The sequence below is a fragment of the Argopecten irradians genome, chromosome 4 (assembly GCF_041381155.1).
Source record: "Argopecten irradians isolate NY chromosome 4, Ai_NY, whole genome shotgun sequence".
In the NCBI taxonomy this organism is placed as follows: Eukaryota; Metazoa; Mollusca; class Bivalvia; order Pectinida; family Pectinidae; genus Argopecten; species Argopecten irradians.
In genome coordinates, this window is record NC_091137.1 from 41,480,230 (window position 1) to 41,502,982 (window position 22,753).

At 34.5% G+C, this 22,753-nt stretch overlaps 1 protein-coding gene and 1 pseudogene across 1 annotated transcript; both read right to left on the minus strand.

The window, feature by feature from the left end:
* Positions 1 to 1,962: 1,962 nt before the first annotated feature.
* On the minus strand, positions 1,963 to 9,616 carry LOC138321701 (uncharacterized; annotated as a pseudogene).
* LOC138322299 (bacterial dynamin-like protein) lies at positions 9,605 to 21,559 on the minus strand. The gene is made up of 8 exons (XM_069266335.1): positions 20,347 to 21,559; positions 19,971 to 20,175; positions 19,136 to 19,431; positions 18,597 to 18,737; positions 17,415 to 17,624; positions 16,138 to 16,271; positions 13,964 to 14,105; positions 9,605 to 9,859 (listed from the first exon to the last, which is right to left on the minus strand). Exons 1-8 carry the CDS (start codon positions 20,374 to 20,376, stop codon positions 9,605 to 9,607), a joined length of 1,413 nt encoding a protein of 470 aa, XP_069122436.1. The 5' UTR covers positions 20,377 to 21,559.
* Between the last annotated feature and the right edge of the window lie 1,194 nt (positions 21,560 to 22,753).

Below are 22,753 nucleotides of genomic sequence, written 5' to 3' on the forward strand. Positions count from 1 at the left end.
CAACTCAAGTAAATACAAGTCATTTAGTACGGGTTCTGCCAAGCAGGTGTACATACACAATTTATTAACGCGCTATAGGGGACAATATTGTGAAGGGAAGAAGGCGTGCCAAGAATACACAAGATTGAAAATACAGATATCATAGCTCGACTGCAGCTACTCAGGATTGATAATTACCGTATCAATTACATGTAAAAAATCATAAAAAGTGTACTAAATCATTCGGAGAGATTACCCATTCTAATACCGTTGGCTTTCGCAAGGGGTAATCAGTTATCGTGAATTCCGTGAATATTCGCTTCCGATAACATTACAGCCCGTAACAGATTCTATAATTCTATGAATGGGTGGGATTAGTAAGACGTCCTATAGGCAGCTAGGATCATTTCAGGACGTGTCATGTTTAGGACGTGGACAGCCACCAGCCAGCGGTCGGTAACTGGCAACTGTCCCATATTTAAATCGAACTCGCGAAGAGGAGACGGGTTTGTGGTAATATTTCGCGACATCTTAACACTCGATTACCGCGGCCCTAGACAGAAGGGACAAGAGCATAAAAGTATAAAAGAAAAGCAAAATATAGCACAGTGTGACATAACATACACATGTAAGTTTGGTAATATAATACCAACAAACTATATCCGTATCGTTCGTGGATTACTCGAGAAATACGTCAATAACGATATGTACAACTCAAGTAAATACAAGTCATTTAGTACGGGTTCTGCCAAGCAGGTGTACATACACAATTTATTAACGCGCTATAGGGGACAATATTGTGAAGGGAAGAAGGCGTGCCAAGAATACACAAGATTGAAAATACAGATATCATAGCTCGACTGCAGCTACTCAGGATTGACAATTACCGTATCAATTACATGTAAAAATCATAAAAAGCGTACTTAATCATTCGGAGAGAGATTTACCATTCGCTTCCGATAACATTACAGCCCGTAACAGATTCTATACAGGTGATAATACCAAAAGTATGTTTTGCACAAAATATCATAAACACAAGAGCATAAACACGTCAAAAGTGTAATGAATTATTAAGGAAAACAGCTGTGCAGGTACCAACCATATTTAGTGTTTCAGTATCAATATCGTGATTAACAAGCATTAGAAGTAGAATCAGCAATGAGCTATCCCGTAGTCGCTAAAAGATATCTACATCACACAAGATGAGCTCTGTAGGAGTATCTAGTTATTAACTTATACTATCTTATTATCTAGTGATTTTTTTTGTCACAATTGGAATCACATGTGTTTTGTCAGATTACATTATAATGTCATCAACTGAATATTGAACAAGCATTGAAAAGGTATCCATCAGATGCTAGAAAATAGTTTTGTATGCTTTCTGTCACTCAAACGACGGTTTCAAAGTTGTTCGCCTCTGCTCCTGATATTCAAATGTCTCTTATAACGCTATCTTGCAGTGTACCTTTCATGGCGACGAGAACTTTGGTTGCTGCGATAGACGCCGTGATTGTATATTTCTAAGAAACATTTAGGAGGCATTGTTTATATACCACTGATTATATAAAAATCTCTCTTCGTAATGCGTTTATATGATAGAGCAGAACACGTTTCAATAGACATCTATTTTGTCAAAGTCAGAATGATTTTACAACAAATTGTTCCATATGTTTGCCTTTTTTGGCATGAATCCTGTGAAACAGCATGGAAGAATATATCTGTATTGTTAATCACAACTTAAGGATGTATGAAAGTCAGAGGTCAAAATTTTGGAATATTTAACTTTTGCTCTACCATGGTTATTCAGAGAGAGGAGATGATGCCCGATTCAATTCTGGAAAGAAAACAATATGTTGCTGTGCTTGTTTTTGCTCTAGAGCACTTTGAAAATGGCATGTAATGTGATACCACCTTCAAATCTGAATCCCTTGAAAAACACATGTTTAATGACAATGTTAAAAAAAAAAAAAAAAAATAATAAAATCACATATAACATTGGTTTTACTGTCATAACTTTCATACTTTTACAAAATAAAAACAAGAAATATTAGCATTCATTATCTAATATATCATAATTTTAGCCTTTCACTCCATCCTCATTTAAACTAGAGATTTCACTTCCATGCCTGCAAAATCTAGACTAAATCATAAAAAAAAAAAATATTTATAATATTTAACTTTTTCTTAAACTCTGTCAAATTAAACAATTAACCTTCAACAATCAAAATTTGAAAAAATAATGATAGGTCGCTGATGAAAATTTTGAGATATTCCAACATTAATTTACCTACCCCCCCCACCCTACCCCCATTTCAAATCCATTTTTTTCACCCAGTTTCTTCATTTTTGCATATCTATTTTCATATAAGGAATAAAGAAAGGGTTCAAAATTGTTGTTAAAATGCTATGAACAATAAAAAATAATTGATTTTAAAATTACTGTATGAACAAATCAGCTATTCAAGTGTTTTCTTCGCATTGTTCAAGTTTGAGAGTTATCTCCCTTGTTCTCTTATTTCCCATAGTGAAAGCAAAGTAGTCTTACATTAATTTTTAAACATCAAAATAAATGGTCAAACAACTGACGTTCGTACCTAACAAGTTTTGTCTGCTTATTCTATTTATACAAGATCAATTTTATAACAATACATCCAATCAATAATGTCACAACAGAACATGGTGTAAGCTATATATTACCTAGTAGGTTACAAAATGAACAGTACTGTATATTGTCTTTAGAAAATGGCTTGATAGGCTGATTCATCGTTTACAAGAAAAAATTCTTTCATGTCCCACTGAAATTAATAAAAGTGACATCAATGCTTAAAACTATAATATAATACTATACCATTACTATATACATGTATATATACTGCTGGTTACAAATTCGAGCCAGGTCCCTGGGGACTACATATACATGCATTAGAATGCTAAAGACTAAGAAAGCTAGAAGTTGGAACAAAGATCAAACACCAGCTACATGTAGCAACAATTGTAGTTGCTCAACAACAATACAAGGTCAGTAATGTGTCAAAGATATGATACAGATCTAACACTGCAGATAAAAGTTGTAAACATCAAACTTTTACATTTCACTCACACAAATTTGCAATTGTGAAAAGTAATCCCCGACAGTGCTAACAATTTTAGATGACTTTGTCACTCTTACACCTTTCATACCACACTTCTCTCCAAACACTTTCCTTATGCCATCAACTCCATTCCTTCTGTACGCTAATGCCAGGCAACTACAATTCAAACCACTGCCTGCTACTTTCCTTGCCATAGATTCACTCAAGATCTTTCTGTCTATCAAGGGTTGTAAAAGAAGGCAGGTTTGCCCGCACTCTTTTAGAATATCTGTGCATCTCTTTCACATATTCTGTAGAGAAGGTAGCATTTTCATAGGCACTATCAAAAACATTTAGTTTGCTCTCTAAAACAAGAGTTTGCAGTGAAAGCACATCTGCTAATGCATCATGTGCATTGTAGTCTGAACTTCCAGTGACATGTTTCACAAGATTTGGCTGGGAGTAAGACTTTAATCCAGGCATCCCCGTCCTAAAGAGTATTTTCGTGTCCAGGAACCCTGATACACAGCCCAGAAACTCTTCTTGTTTACCCACAGACTCCAAAGCATTCATTAGGAGGGGACAGTCAAATGTCTTGATATTGTGTCCAACAAGGTACAATGGAGGTGGATATTGCTTCAAGAAGGCTATAAGATCTTCTAAAGCTTTGGACACTGATACAGAATCAATAAGATGACCTCCTTTAAACAACTTTCCATTCCTACATGTCAAACCAGTGACTGAGGAGGCAGCAGGGGATATAGCTGTACCTGGAGTTACGTATGTGCTAAATTTATCATCTTCGCACACTGCTGCCACTTGCGTGATATGGGAAGTTCTAGCTGTAAAAGATATCGGGAAACATTACTTGCAATTGCTTAATAATAAAAAAATTGTTCATTGGATGTGTATCGGATTTCTTGTTAGTGGCTAAAATAAAAACTCATTTTTGAAGGGAATATACATGTACTGTAATCTCTATATTTGATGCACTGGAGATTGTCACAATATATGAGGGGCAAACAAACTCTATTATGGTAAATAAAAAACCTTGCCTCCTCAGATATTGTGCCAAACTCCTGCGATTAAAAAGATTATTCCTGCAAAATTTCTGAGAGATCTTATTTAGACTGAGCAAAGTTAACCAAGTGCATCAATGGATAGCTAGATGAATTGGAGGATGAGCCGATACTAGTGAGAGTATGAATATGGAACAAGCTAATAGTAAGTGTTGCAAGCAACAGATATCCCTTGTCGTCGATTACATTTTCTAATCTATAGATGGCAAGTTATTATTTTTACCAGATAACACATAAAAAAATCCCAAGCTGCATCACCACCTATGTGACCACCAAGTTATCGTCTGTAAAGTAAAATTTGTGAAATGAAAACACATCCTGACATACAGATGGAGAAATGGCCGGATAGACAGATTGATGGGGACAAAAATTATAGTCCATCTTGTTTCACCGGCAGAGGACTAATAACGGAATATATATCTGCTATAGAAACTTACCTAACCCTGTACTTTCCAGGTCAAAGTAAACTTGTTTGGACTTTTGTTGGTATTGGCGAGGTATTGAGACTAGGCAAAGGTTCTGGATTAGGAATTTCCTGAATGGAATCAACTGGTATGTCCGTTGTATCTATACAAGAGGAATATGAGGTACCTTCTCTAATCTCTTTTGTTGTATTGGCCTGGATCCTGTTAAAAATGAAAACAAAATACCAACATATATAATAAAGTAAAATTGCACAACCAGGTACTTCATGTCAAAGTGACTGCCATTATAAGGAGAATTGTAGTAATCTGATGAAGTTTCACCATCATTTTAGTAATTACCTTGACATTAAATTTACATAATAATTTCCCATTTTAAACTTCTTTACAGAGTTAAGTAAAATGTAAAGAATCATTAAACTAAATCCATTTATGAAATTCAAATACAATAATTCAAATATCTATAAGCTCTATTCCATTTTCAAATGCAGAATTATTTTGTATTATAAAATATATCATACCTTCTTGCATGCAACTCTAGGCGTCGTATTTTGGCTTTTTTCTTGTGATGCTACATGCCTTACGTTTTCGTGCTTGAAGATCCCGCAGACAGGCAAGTTTAAAAGTGTGTCCACCAGGTGACAATCCAACTTGTCTATGTGTCTGTGATTACAAATTACATACAAGAACTGTAATATTTCACGAATCTATTCATTTCAGACACACATACATGAAGATAAGCTAATCACTAATGTTCAGTTTTTTACCTGGTAGTCATTTTTAATTAGGATATCACTCGCAGGAATTCTGAGGCCATATTTCTCCACTGATCACAGAATTTTCAATCAAATTATCTGCTAAATAAAATGCCTAAAAAAAATAAATGTTGTTTGATTGTTTTTGTAAAATATATTCACCAACAGAATTAAGCGATACAATTAGGGGCCATGGAAATTAAAGGAATTAAATTTACTCACATTGGTTACATAGGAATGTCCAATATTCTTGTGTGCCACACTAGCTGCAACTCTGTGATTAAGACTGGCTGTTCCACTATAGAAATGTGCTTTAGGTGCCTTCGATGCCACTGTTTTATTGAAGGACTCGTTTCCCTGAGTGCTTCCCAATGTAGATAGTTTGTCACTTTGATGTTTCAGTGTATCAAATAGTGCAGTCAAAGATGATTGCAATCCCTGGTCTTTCAACTGTTGGCCATAAGGCAAAGCTCTGTACTTTTTGTTTGGGTTTTCTCTATGGGAGCACCAGTTCGGGTCACATTCAGAATGATTTCCAAACACATGTTTAATTATGACATCAAAGCCTTTGCTAATTCCCTTGGAATTTCCCTGATTCTGGCTGAGCATGTAATTAATACACTTTTGTATGTATTTAATCACTTTACTTGTCAGTGATTTATGCTTAACCTGAAGTTTGTACAGTTGTGAAGTAATGTTTTTCCTGACATGATTACAGTCTGATTTCTTGGTGAAATCAGTTTGAAGTGATTTGTTTAACCGCTGAAAGGTTGTAGTGTCATCATCAGCTATTATAGTAGATATCTCATGTCCTGCCTTGTGATGTTTAGTAACCATCTCTATCACCATGTCAGATTCCATAGACTTACTACTGCCATCCCAGTTACATCGACAATCGTGGGATTTCGAGACTTGGCCCTGTTTGCTTGAAACATCACACATCTTGCAAAACTTGCTGCGTACGCTGTATCCGACTACTTTGCCAGTTTGTGCACCAATCATAGAACAGTGACCTGAAATATAAGATATCTGATATATATAATGTAATCAAACATGAGATCATTATGACATCACTAATGCTTACGTGGACACTTATAATTAAGCATTGAGCGTCTTTCCAGTTGGCATTCATAGGCAATATAAATGCACAGAGGGAAATTCTATGGTGCACGCTAGCACTTCATGTTGAATTTGCCTCTGTCCAGTTAGCATTCATTTTGGCTATGAATGCCAACTGAAAGACGCTCAATGCTTATATTTACATTTAATAACAATTTTAGGAGATTTTTCATCAATTTATAACGAATAAAGAATTTATTGTCGTCGAATACAGGACAGCCATTTTAACAGTCATCTCCTGTGATTGCTGACACGACATTTGTAAAGTCAAAATAAGCAGATAGGAGTTTATAGACTGATGGATGCCAACTGTGCTTGGTTAGGTTACATAATGGAAATATCTACCGTTACATACAGATCTGGTATCTATAATGTATATATACAGACCATATAATGTTTAATGTTTAAATAAACCGCTTCATTGTAATTAAACCACTTTATGCTTTATTTGGGGTACACTCAGCTTTGTTTGGTATATTTCAATAATTTAACATAAACAAGCTATCCTTGAGGGATCTTGGCACCCACCAAAGAACTTTAAATATCAAAATCTAAGATGGCTGCCTTTCGGCCATCTTGTTGATAGATCAGTCCCAAAATGCCACATGCCAAACTTAAGGTCCTAGGGAAACCTACATATGAAATCTGAGACAGATCCCTTCAGATTTTCTGAGAAATAACAGTAATAAGAATTGTTAATGGACAGAAGGACGTACGAACAAAAGGATGAGTTTAATCAGTGGTCTGGCTTCTTCTAAATTGATACACACACAAATGCTTAAAACTTAAAATGCATATAATTACAAACCGGATAAACTGTCAAAGGATCTACCACTTCCTCTCTTTTGCCACGCTCCATCCACACTGACTGTAAGCCTTCCATCACCACTGTTTTCCCTGTAAGACAAATCATACATGATTGTTCAATTTATAGTTACCTAGCTCATTAGTATGCCCATTTTTCTTATACAATGTACAGTGTACCTACGAGAGTATATATATATACTAGTTTGTCCCAAGCAATATATGTATACACTCATGTCATCTGAAGTTGTATTACATGGCTGTGTCAACAAAATTACTATTTTCTTAACAAAATTTTATTTTCAGAAACAAAACTAGACAAATCATTTAATGGGAAATTTATCTTCCTGAAGGGTAAATATTTGCTTTATTTGATTGCGAGCAATGTTATTTATCAGCCCCAAGATTAACATGTACAGTAGACCCTGATATCAAGCGCAAAGATCAACTTACTAATAATACTAATAGTTGAACAAATTGCTTATACAGGCAGGAAAAGATATTGTTATTTCAACATACTCAGTCAATCTGATCTCTTCAGCGATAGAATTTTCTATGGAATCCTCTGCCACAAGCTCAATTACTGGTCCAATTTCTTTTTGACGGGATCTTAACGTTGGTTCACTAACGGGTGGTATGTTGAGTGACGTAAGAATACTATTAATCTGTCTTCCTCCTACACCAGCATTAATCATTGCTGAAAAAGAAAATAGTTATTATTATAGTTCTGTGTGTAGTTCATAATCTTTGCATTGTAATACAAGATTATGAACGTGCGTTCATCAAAAAGTATTTCTAAAATCAATGGTCAAACAATGTCAAAATAACCAATAACCAAAAAATTCCTCACCTTGGGTGTTTTCAGCAGCCAGATTTATAACAAATTAAATCGTGCAATAAAGTGAAAACAATCATTTATCTGCAGATCGCATTCAGTTGGGAAAATTAACAGTGCACATATGTGGAAAGACTTTTTATCAGACATACAATTATGTAAAAATCATACACTGTACATGCATAAAGATATATCAGGCCAAAAAAAAATGTCTGTTTAGGGTTACATTGGCAAAAAAATTGGGTCGGGAGGATTTTTTTTAGTGTCTTACACTCTAAAATAATGGCCGCAACCGGAATTTGAGATACAGACATGCATTTTTTTTTTGCCTGATCTACATGTATACATGTACCAGATGTACATGCATGCACATGTAGAATCCATACATGCATGTACAGTATTGCGCATATTGTATTGTACATATTCTCTCGATACATGTATACAGACATATGCTTGTACAGTATTTTATATACAAATTGTTTAGTATATGTATACATTCGGTGTATTATAATACCTGATGCAAGTTTTGTGTTAGCATCCCAGATCCTTCCATGTTGTTTTCCTGTCGGGATATTGTTCATGAATTGACATGAGGTGCATTGTACCTGTTGGATATGAAAACAAAATATGAAGAAAAAATATTATACCTTTTTTACTTGAAATAGTATCCTCATCAACCGCTAAAAGTTTGATTTTAACTTTTACATTTTTGTACATTTACAGCTGTACATTTTTTTTGGCAGTTCTGCATCATGGGTCATTTTATAAAATTTTCAATGATAAAATCAAGGACGTATATGAGACTTATAAATCCTTGATAAAATACAGATGTAGTACATCTAGTATTCCCAGTATAGAAATATTATGAGGGGGATTCGACTGAAATCTTAACTAATTTTTAATGTGGAAGCGGAAATTATAGTATACGACCCGTATATGTTTACTCTGTAACATTGTGCCTACCTTCAGTATAGCAGATAGGCCATACGTGTTAATGGAGGTGGTATTCAATAGATGAAGTGGCTGATGACACTTCTTGCATGCTGACAAGCCATCGGCCAAAACCCCTAGCTCGACAACTCGTCTCCCATGTCTCCAACTGGATATTTCTTCTTGACCATCCCCACCTGCTACACGTACAGCGTACGAGTGGTCAGTGATCACTGGTGAAGACGATTTGTGATCGTCGTCTGCTCCGGCCCCGGGTTCCTTATAAAAACGTAATTTGGCACCCTCGCTAACACTACGCAGCCTTTTCAATTGTTTCTGAGTTTTAAAGCCAGACTTCAATCTTATCTTACCCATGCATGAGTGTATGGCGGTCAATGTTTACAAAATATCAGCGAGCGTTCTTGATCTCTCTCGGCCTGTGTTTACATTGCTTGACAGCTGCGCCGGTTTGCGGCATGTCGTAAAAGATGCCGAAAAATATTTAAATATAAATATATATAAAATATTACTTGTTTTCATCACATTTTCTAACCTAGAATTAAAATTTGTTGATAATAGTTTAAAAATGTTTTTTATACTACCCTTTTTATTACGACCTCTCATATCCGGCAGTTCGGACAGACTTACGACACAGATATTGACTTACAACAGCTTCTGTGATGAAGGCCCTGATGGTGACGAAAGCTTTCTCTTTTACCGCATTATAGTCAGTTCCTTTAGGCATGTTACTTTTTTTCCATGGGAAAATGTGCTGTCTGTTTTCCATGTTATTCAAATATTGATGAAATTCCTCCACTACCGAGATTTGGATATGATCAGCCAATGTAACCATCTTTGCCTTTCCCTTTATCACAAATCATAAAGATTATTATCAATTGACATAAAGACGTCACTTTATAGTTGCGCTGTTGTGATCACAATACGTTCAAACGACATTGTATACGAAAGTGTTAAATAAATTGTATGTTTGAAACAACTTTTTGTATTATCTGTAGAGGTTATACAAAGATTGGTTGCTGGGTTTGGAATTCTTTCCACACCAGTGAGTTATTTTTAAAAGTTTCTAAAAGACTCTTACTTTAAAAAAGTATTTAAAAAACACTTACGAGTATGGGGTAGATTCCAAATCCAGCAACCACGAATCGTGTGGCATGTTTATTTGATAGAAAATGATGAAGGTTCAGACTTTAAGACTCTTCTTTCATACGTGGATATGAAGGATAGGGATATTCTACCAGAGGGTCACAAAATGTTATAAAACATGAGGCTTTTCCCCTCATACCTCGACGTTTTATTGCAATTTTACTACTATGATTTTCCGCTATTTTGAAATTAATTTCGAAAAAAAAACACGACTGCAAGTCAGTTCTCCATAAATGAAACGCTAGTATCTTTTAAAGAAAATCCAGCCTAGTTCATGAAAAAAAATGTTAAAATTGTACCAAGAATGAGTGTATTGCCCTAGACCAGCCAATATTACACGTGTAGGTATGAGAGAAAAATGTTTCTACCATAATACGTCGTGTTATTCCACTCTCAGGTCATTAAATATAAATGTAATGGGTATTGGATAAATATAGCGATATTCCACTAGTGGCATAACACCTTCCGGTCTTTTGATTGGTTGAGATTTTAAACTTTGAACTAAACTGCATTTTTCTCATTGTCACGTCACAAATCGTTAACGTCATCGATCATCGGATTACGTCATGTTGCTGTCGATCATCGAATGACGTCATGCTGCTGTACTCCGATCGATGATTGCAGAACAAACCGCTGTTGAAACCGGATATGTGACGGCGTCGGAATTTTTTTCCCCATTCGTAGCATTCAAAAAGACGTTCGGTGAGTAGGAATGAATGCAACAGTTGTTCAAATTTAAAATGATTTGTTATTAATACATTCTTTATGCATCTAAGATTTTTGAACATTAATGAGTGGATATTTGCTGATGATGATATCACTACAATTTATTTGCATATGTTAGCGAATTACGTTATCTTATTTTGGCCTTCTTGCAGATGATTTCATTGTGGCAGAAACATGCCACACAACTCTGGGTTATTGGATATGGAGTTTATTTCACACTCGTAAGTTATTTTTAAAAGTCACAAAAGACACTCGCTAAAGCTCGTGTCGTTTGTAACTTTTAAACTAGAATTATGTCAGTATGACATGAAAAGCCGCTGCAACAACAAAATTTTGATTGCTAATTCATAAAATAAGACCCCCACCTATTTTTCCATTTACTGGAGGATGAATTTGAGCAATGGGCAATTAGAAATGTCACCGAAATGATTGTGTACAGGGACTGTTTTCTGTTTGTTTTATCGGCAAAAAAAAATAACGTAGTAAACAACTGTTTCTGTTTGTTATTTCTGTCATTTAGTTCAAGTTAATTCACGGGTGATTTATTTTAATTATTAAGAATTAGGAATTATGGACAGTGCTCATATCTTACTGAAGGTTATTTTCGACCAAATTCGCCGATAAATGTTTCCATGTACATTGTTTTCACTTCAAACCGGCATGGTCAACACGTTTTAGTGTTCGTACGGCTTGTCATTTTTGACATGAATCGGCAAAGATATTCTTCATTGATGCGCATCGTTTCTGCAGTCGTGGATTCTAATTCAATACAATCATTACATAAAACATCTACTTAAGGTATTTACAGTTTCAAATATGTTTATTTGTGAACGTAACGTACCTGTAGTTCACGATCAGTTGGAGAAACCATGTTTTACTTTTCGGCCGCCATGTTTTTGTTTACGCAGTCAGTATAATATGATTAGCCGCAAAGTTTCGTATTTTACTCTGGATACAAAAATACTTGCTACGATGTTTTAATGCAGTTAATACTTGGATTAATATCTGAAATATTATCAAACTATTGTCGTATCAATAGCAATACCAATCGAATTACCAAACACGACTCGATGTGAAAATGTGGAAGCATGGCTTCAACCCGACTGCCAGCGACCAAATCTAGGTTATCGTCTGAAGCCACACACCGACCGGGAAACACGCTAATAATACAGAAAAATGAATCACCAAAATCCCATTTCTATTTGTGAACTGCAAAAATATCAAGTAATGATTATTTAAGGATTAACCTCTTACTTTGATTAGTTTATGAGATGATAAACCCAATGGAGCACGAGGTAAATTGCGAAAACGCGAAGCGTTTACGTACAATTTACCGACTGTTCCATTGGGTTTATCATCTCATAAACTAAGCAGCAGACTAAGAGGTTAATCCTTATATTTACAATATTTTCTTTGAACAACAAAATCAACCAGAACACCAGACACAATCATTTACCGTGTGTTATTCGCCGTCAAAATTATACTGCCGTCATGTTTAACCGTGCACAACAGCCATTCAGAAAAAGCTCGCCGTTGACTGACAGTTTCTTCTATGACGTCACAAAAAATAGTTCTTATATTTCAGTTATTTTATTCAGGTCATATAGCAATAACACATTAGAAAATTAAATTTGTTTTATTGTATGTCTCCGATTGTCTCGTACATGTGTTATTTGTAAACATTGACACGTGATTTTGTGGGATGTCAAAAAAGTCCGCCAATGTTTACATGTATCCATACGCACTGAGTCGGGTCACGTTCTGCACTCAAGTTATTGGGAAATAAACAGATCAACTCCAACTTAGTTTATCGATACAGAAACAGTGCAATTGCAAATATAATGATATGAACAGGTTGGTGACATGGCTATCGCTACTGTCAATACCGGAAGTCAGCAGACGCGCACGCATCAACCGGAGATGGGTCCAACACGCACCTATCTTAATAAAGCCGCTTGGCTCAGCCATAAGCAGCTTTAAAAAATAACTCACTCGTGTGAAATAGATACCATATTCAATGACCACTCTTTGTGTAACCTCTATATATTTGGCGTAATATGAACTAAGGAATGGTGATATTTTCATCGGCAAAAAGACATTATGTCATAATTTGAGAAAGAAATCGTTGATGTCAAATTCTTTTTAATTAGAAGTACTTATAGGTTACCTATTACTTATCTTCTGTTGCTTGAGCAATATAGTAATCATTTTCGAACTAAATACAAACAATCATCAAGCCACTTTGTTCAAATTAAAGTCCAATGCATCAATGTTCGTTAAATCTACCAAACCTACATATTGTATGTCGGCCGAATCCTTGGACGACAAGACATGATAATAATTATCAGTATTTCTGAACGATTTCATACCACTGAATACAGACGGAAAATGTGACGGGTTACGACACCACGACATGTCTGCATAGCATTATGACGTCATACGATTATTAATGACATCTACAAACGGGTGACATGACAGTCGAAAAAACGTAATTCGGTCACAGTTCACCGTGTCAGTCAATCAGTATTAACAACTGAAATGTTTATTTGATATTTGAATTACACACACTTATTCAGGTATTATCACAACCTATCATATCACCCTGTATCTATTTTGGTATTTGCATGTTTCTTTGTACTATTCTAGTATTAGCCTTAAGAGAATATCCTTCGGTTGTTTGTCTATGACTTCAAAAGCCTAAACGATATTGAGAATAATGTTTAAAATTTATTTTAATAAATTAGTGAGGTACTAATTAAGCCTATTTTTTGTGCTTTTACTTACTTTTACAATACATCAAATTTAGTTTTGGCGCATTGATATCTACAGGCCATTGATTTAGTTTTGCCAATAACTGTCCATAAATTTTCCTCGCATATGACTTCATAATACTCAAATTTCTAACCAATAAAAATGAGTGTAACAAATAAATTAAGTTGATGACAAGTAACAAAAACTTTTAACTAACTTTAATTCACATAACGAAAATATGCATTGATACCTTGAAACAGTCAACATTAATTGTTATCTGATGTGTACAGTTTTTTTTTTAAAGCCTATTGATATCAAATATAAATACCTCGTTGTATGTGGATACCATGTTTTTGACAAGGCCTTGTAGACGTTTAACTTTCGCCTGTTTCTCCTCGACCGACAATAATATGTGGGTCACCGTTGCATCTACGAAGGTTTTCATATGTTTAAACACGCTGAGCAGCAACCTTTAACACAAAGTAGATCAATAAAGGACATGAGCTCATTTGATATATAATTGTATAATACAAACCTTCTGTTTTTTTTTTTTTTTGCAAGCCTTGAATTGAAACAAAAATTCTAATAAAGATATCTCGCACAGCTCTATAGGAACCTGCTGTATGGAGAATTCAAGCCTGACGTAAAATCGTAGTTCATTTTATGATGTAACAATGTCATATTACACTTGTCACATGCTAAAATATTGCGAAGTTATTTGAAACTATTCCTTATCTTATCTACGAGTACGAGATAGTGTTAGATCATACATGTTTTTGCAAAGAGGATGTATATGCGACATTGGAGTACTGCTTCACTCTCACCAAGTGTTCCGATCGGTAAACAGAGGAAACTACTTAATAAACACAACTCCACTCCCACATATACACATACACACGTGACAAAGTCTTTTTTAATTGCTGGAAAGTAATTCAATTATGATACATTTATTATCGAAAACTTTTTGTTTTCATTTCTTAAAAAAGTTTCCTAGACTATGCCACGCTAATGTCATTTGACAATTAACAACGGTGTGAGTGAGTGTAAGGGAGGTCATTAGATCTGGTTAAAGTCCAATCGTGTTTTATAACATTTTAATTGTTAAAGCCCCGAATTGTTTTTGTAATACTTTTATCGTTAAGAAATACTAATGTTTGCTTACTGATTCCTACTGATTTCCGAATGACGATGTCACTTAATGAAAAATGCAATAATTAATCAGGATTGTAATTAACACGGGGAAATACCAGGGGAATCCCGACATAATGTCATTGACTGTTCTGAAATCAGAATGATTTTTTAAGTGTACCAGTCAATATAACATTGCAGCTTTCTTGCTTTTGGAGAAAGTAACTTTTTGTGTCCCTGTTTACCCGATGAAAATATTCACTGTCGCCATACTTATAAGGTATCGTTATTTCCCGTTGAAAATAAGCGTTCTGATATGTCCTTCACAGAGTTTATTTCATTGTGCAAATTTAAACTCAACAAAAGAAGCGGAAGAACATTAATAAACAATTCATTTTCAGCTCTTAAGGTGACATTAGTTGGCCATAGAGCTCAGTACCACATAATTACAATATCATTTAACAGTTGCAACAGAAGATACATGTATGATGAATTTCAGGAAATAAATGTTTAACTTCTTTATTTTGATTCTCAATTCTAAATTTGATGATTTCACCCCGAATTTTTACCTTCCAGTGACGTCTGGTTTTTTTGGAGTGAATAAAACGTTATTCAGTTCCGCTAAACACTAACGTCACATTTACCGGAATGACGTCAATTTTACGATATCCAAACATCGTATTGCAGTGTCTTTTCCTTTTCTTGCCTCATGGCAAAGGTATGTATTGTAAAGTAATTCTTTGATGGATAATTATTGTTTTTAAGTATTTACATATTGCTTCAATGATATTTCACACTGAAATGAATTACTGGAACTGTTTTATATTTCCCACGGTAGTAAGAAGCGTGTAAATAAGCGGCAATTTGCTTTCGTTTTGAATGTCAACTACATTGGTGCTCGACACGGAAAGCCGAGAAGATTCGGCAAAACCTCGCCATCTCGACTTTCCTAAGTCTCGCATTAAAATACATCTTGTATTATAAGATACTAACCATTTCTTCATTATCTATACATCCGCCTACATATGTGAGTAATAAATGCAAACATCGTAAATAATGCACCTTTGATCAAAACAATTCTAAATATTATCATAAACAATAAAGTAGTTCATAGATATTAAATTATAAAACAGTGCCTTTATAAAATTTTGATTGTGAGCTACACTCGCGCGGTCTCGTCGTCATTTTTCCAGCAGTAAACGCGCAAACGAAACCAGTACCGATGTTGAAGCACAAATAGGATACTAGTAAGTTCTTATATACCCTAAAAGCGGTTAAAATACTCAATAATGGTTGTTGTTATTTCTACTTGAGATCACGGAGGAGAGTAGTGAACATAATCGGGTATCCTAAATATACACTTAACTTACATACCTCTTGTGGACTTTCGACCTGGCGCTGCAACAGTGTTCAACTACTTGGCGAATCCTGTCCAGGACTGTTTCGTAATCTGTTGTCGCTGATTTGTAGTCTTCCTGGACACTGGCTGTGTATTGCAATCTTAACACCTGTTAAAACATATCCACCCTATGTGTTAATATTGGACTGCTAGTTGTACAAACACATTTCTTTGTTAACATATTGGACAACTATAGGTAAAGTGACACTTTGGACCTTAACCCCTATTATCTTTCGTGTACATATTACCTGTTGTTCAAAAGACTGTGCATTAAAGACACGCAATTCATCTGTTTTTCAAATTATTTTATTCTACGCCATGTCTTCAGACAGCGATGAGGTATAGTCAAGTTATCAGGTTAACAGTCGAGAAAATGACAGTGATGGGATTTTATGTCAAATTCTCAACATGGAAAATACAGTAAAACAGCTATTTCAACATTAAGGTGTCTTTTTTCCTGATATTTTAGATAGTGCTAAAACATTTAAAACAAGACTAAATGGACTGTCCGTATATTTGAAACTACAATGAAGCAGAGAAACCAATACCCAAGTAATCCTTAAAAGTAGTCTACAAATAGTCGCAAATTTGCGTGTGCTAAAGGTGTGTGAAAACATGGGCGAAGTCATTTTAGTTTCAGCTGCCAAAACGTCAACAGTGGATGAAGAAGGATTTTCATCACAGCAGTAATGGAAAAATATTTTCACATTAAAATGGAAATGTGATTGATATAATTGAATTATGGACCTAATTTCTGTTTGAAATCAAATCAAATAGATAATACAATCAAAATTTGTGGAACGATTTCACTACAGATTGTATACATACAATGGTGTGTAATATGCGGACATGATTGTTACTATCAATATTTCTGGGATTATACACAAACTACATAGAAATAATGTGAGTCAAGGAAGAAAATGATTGCCAAAAAATGTATGGATCCAATGTATATTTCTTGCTGGAATGTGTCTGTTATGGTAAAGTGTTTGGATATAAGTTTTGAATTTGTCATCATTTTGTATTCTTTTCATGTATACAAAACGTGTTTTGCCAGTGATGCTAACGTTTGGTGATGTGCGGAGCCAAAAGCGAAAACTCGAAAAAAGGAAGTGGCATTAACAAAACTAAACATTGATATTTGAACTGAATTATTATCATACCCAAAATTATTACGATGATTGGTTCTAAGAAAATAGCATCATAGTCTCGATTAAAGCACTGTAGTCATCACAGCTTGGGTTTTACTTACATAGATTACGCTAAGAGGCACAAATTGGTTCTCATGAAACTTTGGCCAGACTGTCTTCATTTTCCTGATGATTTTCAGGCGATGGTCATGTCTTTCTTCCTCCGGAATTTGATCCCACTTGTTACCGATGAATAGGATTTTTGTGGGGTCAAATGAAGGGATTTTGCCTTCTTCACGTAACTGTTTTATTTCATCCAGTATCAAAACACCCTTGTGAAAAAAGACATAGTTACATTACATTTCATTGTCGCGTGATGAAGTTATATGAGTCCAATGTCAATATATTCGATATTACCCTTTATTATTATTATTTCATTTCAATTAATAACTTTGTGAGTACACATTTTACAAAAGTTGATAAATATGGAAAATGAAAATCTTGAGAGTCGGAGAAACATATATAGAACACTTTAAATAAGTATCTATGACAAAGGGAGTGCAAGCCGACAGAACACTGACTTTAATTGATGAGACAAAGCTTAATAATAGCCGTGTTATGTAGGCGATAAACCAGTAACTAACTTGAAAAAAAAAACAATTAAGAAATTCTACGCCTTAACGCTGTTGACGCCGTGTTATAACGACGGCTGGTCGCGTCATAGCCAACGGCGCGATGTAATATTGTATCGCTTTATACTATGTAAAAGTAAAACTCAAATAAATGTATAAAATGTCTACTTCCTTATTGAAGTATTTTATATACCGTTGCTACTTTTGACACCTACATGTTTTTTTGTGTTTTTGTTTTTATTAGTTTAACGTCCTATTAACAGCCAAGGTCATTTAAGGACGAACCAGGTATGTTGGTGGAGGAAAGCCGGAGTACCCGGAGAAAAAAACACCGACCATCGGTCAGTACCTGGCATCTGCCCCACATGGGATTCGGAGGTGGAGGCCTGTGATGATATGTCGGGACATCTTAACCAGTCGGCCACCGCGGCCCCCAGCTACAGCGGCATCACTGACGTAATTTGGCTGTTCTATCACACGCTCAAATTGCTGTTCCAGACAATTGACACGATAGTGTTTTCTTCTTCCCTTTTTTACCAGAAATTTGCATTCATAGAAGTTTGTACAAAATAAAAGGGAGATTTAGTAAGGAGGGGAAATGTGGGTTGGTTTTTTTTTGATGGTTCGGGATTTAATAGCCTGATTTCATATTTCAGAGATAAATTTACTTACTCTGTCTTCAGCTATTCCTATTGAAACTGTCGTATTGAGAATAAAGATAATCCCTATAGCATTTGGTAGGTACTTCATCAGTGACTTCGTAACTTGTTCATTTTCACCGAATCCAGGTGTGTCCACCAGGTACACATTGTCCTGAAATGTTTTGATCGCATTAAACAGTGTCAAAAGTGAAATATGGGTTTAACTCATTATATTTCATATTTAGGTACTGGAAATATGTTGAACTTTCTTTTTTATCATTATAATAATCAGGACAAATTCAGAGATTAATCGCTTAACAATATGTATAATTTCAACACGATTTAATATGTCATTGATTGATTGATTGATTGATTGATTGATTACATGTTAGTTTGGCCAAAAATGATCTAGCATCACAATTCTTGTATAATACGCCATTGGTTCTGTGCAAAATAGTGCTTATTAGCGAATATAGGCACGTCTACTAAATTTAAAGGCTATATAAGTGAACTTTTAAAAGTTGTATGTTGATAATCATTTTAAAGCAATTAATATAAGTACTAGGTTACCTCTAATATAGAACTAGGTACAAAGATCTCAATATATCTATCAAGGGCCTCATCACAATTGTCTTCGTTCACCAGCTCCTGTAATTCGTCTCGGAACTCCTTATCAGATTTTCCATCTGCGCTGATGATCTCGGTCCCAAACAAGTCAGAGCCATCAAACGAACTGACGTGTGCTTCAAGTTTCCTGCCTTTCTTGATACAGCACATACAGTGAGTACATGGAGCAGCTAACTCTGGGAGGACTTTTCGTCCTATCAGTAGATTCAGGAAGCTGCTTTTCCCAGCACTAGTTTCTCCTTAAACAGTGAAATGCAAACATACTAAGATTTTATTAACAATCACTATTAAATAAGAAAAAAGTTATTGTACATCCATAAGGAATCTGCTTTTTATAAACAAAGTTTCCCATTTTGATATGTCGTGATCGAGACTAACTAAATTTTATTTAAACTGAAATTTCATTAAAAGGATTTAATCATGAATACATTGGTTTAATTCAGTCAAGTTTCATATTACATGTGTCTATCCTAACCTCAAATCACACGTCCTAAAAAAGACGGAAAAGTAGAGTGAGGAAGTTTAAGGAAAATCAACTGAAAGCGATACGTAACCAGAAAGGAAGAGAAAGGTTTCCTATTCATATATTACGACGATTTGTTTCTTTTCAGCCTGAATTCCATGGAAGAGTATGGTTGGCAACGACAGTCGTTAAAAATATCAACGTTATTGTGATAGATATTGTTATTTTCCTTTACGTTCATATCATCTTTATATAAGCTTTTTGTTGTATTGATTAATTCTATACTATTATTTCAAAGGTATGTCAATAAATTACCGATAACAAGAATTGGACGATCGGCTTCTCTCAGGTCCGTTAATCCTTGTTTCACATGTTCAAAAAAATCAGGATCGTGCTGTAGGACAAGTCCCTTGACTAATGAGCTGTTCTCTGCACAAGTTTTGACGTCGTTGTAAACGTCTACTAGTAGTTCGCAGTCTCTGTCATCTTTGGCAATTAACTGTTTCAGCTTTTCTTGAAACTAGACACAACACGAAATGAAATATATGTACAATCAAACCATTTTGAAATGATTCATTTAGACAACAAAGTATTTATAGAGTTATTTAGAATATTAGAATATTTTTTGTTTTTTAAAAGTAACAATACATCTTAAGATATAGTCTTATTTAAAGATATTGTATTGGCTTACCTGAGTTCTTGTGATTGCTACTTGAGCCATGCTTATAGTTCCATCCAGTTGAGTTTAAATGTGCATGTCTGTCTGTTTTTTCAACTTACAAATAAAAAGAATATCTAAAAACAAGATTTTATGGTCTTGGCACAAAATAACATAGTCAATAGTATACCGTTGTGACTTATAATTAAGACAATACATGAAACTGCAAGTTTCCAAAATATTTGATGACATTGACCTTAAAATTACATAAAGGTCATTCACTTGAACAAGCCTGGTAGCCCTTCATCCTAGTATGCTACAGACTAATTATCAGTACTCTAGAACTCTTAGTTATTCACAGTAACTTAAAGATATTAGCCTATTTGACCCTTAATGTGGCCTTGAATAGCGGACAAGGTCATTAATTTGAACAAACATGGTAGCCCTTCCTTTTAGCACGCTGCAGGCCTAATATCAGGTCTATATGCCTTTTAGTTATTCACAAGAAGTACTAGTTGTTTAAATAATTTAGACTATTTGACCAGTGTGATACCTTGATTGGCGGTCAATGTCATTCATTTGATTGAACAAACTTTGTCAGCCCTTCCTTTTAGCATGTTGCAGGCCGAATATCACGTCTCTATGCCTCTTAGTTATTGAATCTATACTATAATATATACTATAATTATACTAGTAATGTTATGACGTTGATTGAAATATTAGTTTAGTTAAGTATTACTAGTAAAATGTTATTTTACACCCGCAAAATTTAACAACTAGAAGTTTGAAATTCAAATAAAAAATCGATTTTTTTTATGTAACATTGAACTAAAACAGTATAACTGCCTAAGATATGTAATTAGTTGATAATGTAAAATTTTAGGTGGAAAAGACAATCAAAGTTTTGGTCTTAAGTTGCATTAAAACTTTTAATATATCTGTCAGGTATTCATAAAACAAACAAGGACATTCATAGTCAACTGCTTTGAAACCATCTTGCACCACTTTTTAAATGTCAATAATAAATGATATGACGAAAGGTCACATTTTAACGTGAACTTTTTGCTATAATATTTATAATCATAGGCGTATGCTACCTAGAGTCCATCCTCTATACTCCAGCGATTACTATAACTGTCGTTACATTCACCTATGGACTATCTTATAGTAACATTGAAATTGAAAACATCTCAGCAGAAAAAAATCTGAGCCAATCACAGGTCTGCAAAGAATTCTTTTGAAGTCAAAGCCATACGGCTCTTTTGATTTTACATCAAAGGACTAAAATTAACTGTTCTGTTCTGTTGCCTCCAGTTTTTACTATGAGATAGTCCAGGGAAGGATATAACGACAGTTATAGTAACCCCAGGAGTATTGAGGATGGCTAGAGTCAAATCATTATTACAAAGCAGGCACTGCACTAAAGCAGCATATAATAGAAAGGAGAAAAGGAGATTATTTCATTCGCTATATAAATGTTTCATTAGTCAACAGTTCTACTAAGCAAATCTTGTATGAGTAAAATGTCTACAAAGAAAATGGCGGATGAAGATGTGACTTACAACGCAACCGGTAGGGATGAAGAAGCTGCACTACCAAGAATGATTGAAGAAACTTAAACTACCAAAGCTTGTATTCTAGAGAATCTGAGAATAATAACATGTCTAATTTACAATAATGAATGTTTAGATGGGAAATTCAAGACCATATTTTTAATAATAAAGCAGCAATCATGTACAAAGAACCGTGATTTTGTATACTGTGTGACATTTGAAAATACCTTACCTACGTATTTACATTGAGTTTGGCGTAGAGGACTGTAGATAGTCCTGTGACAGAACAAAACTGATAGATTTATATGTGATTCTACACCTAATCAATGTATTATCGTTTCTGACCAGTCAACACAATATCATGTAATACACAGTAATCTTTGTACCATCTAAAATCACGCAACATTGGTTCAACTTCTAACTCACATATATTTATAAATCATATGTTTAGCACTGATATTACCCTTTTTGATTTGCGATATACCATGTTCCGAGTTATAGTAGTGGTCAAACATTTATTTTGAAGGAATTTAAGAATTTTGTTCATTACTATTCATGACTTTTACCACAATTTCGTAGTTAAATACGTCTTATTTTTTTTTAAGATCTTTTTTTTATACACTAACATTTCATGAATAACATGCAGTCAATATGACGTGACCTGTTCTGATCTTATCTAAATATGACATTCATTGACAATATAATGATTTAAATTTCTTTCATAGGAAAAACATTTGATAAAAAATTTATGACATGACAGTAAGTATCACTCCCCTTATCCACCCGAGGGTCTAAATATCAGCCCGAGGATAGAAAGACTGATATTTGGACCCTCGGACTGATGAGGGGTATGATATCAAAATGTTCATGTAATTATACATTTGTAT

Bases quoted from the DNA above. Each gene is read 5' to 3' on its own strand.
- LOC138322299 (XM_069266335.1), bottom strand. From the start codon at position 20,376: ATGGCTCAAGTAGCAATCACAAGAACTCAG. The intron at 17,625-18,596 runs GTAAGTAAATTT...TTTTTTCACAAG, and splicing joins TAGGAATAGCTGAAGACAGA to GGTGTTTTGATACTGGATGA. The intron at 14,106-16,137 runs GTATGTAAGTTA...TTTGTGTTAAAG, and splicing joins AGGTCGAAAGTCCACAAGAG to GTTGCTGCTCAGCGTGTTTA.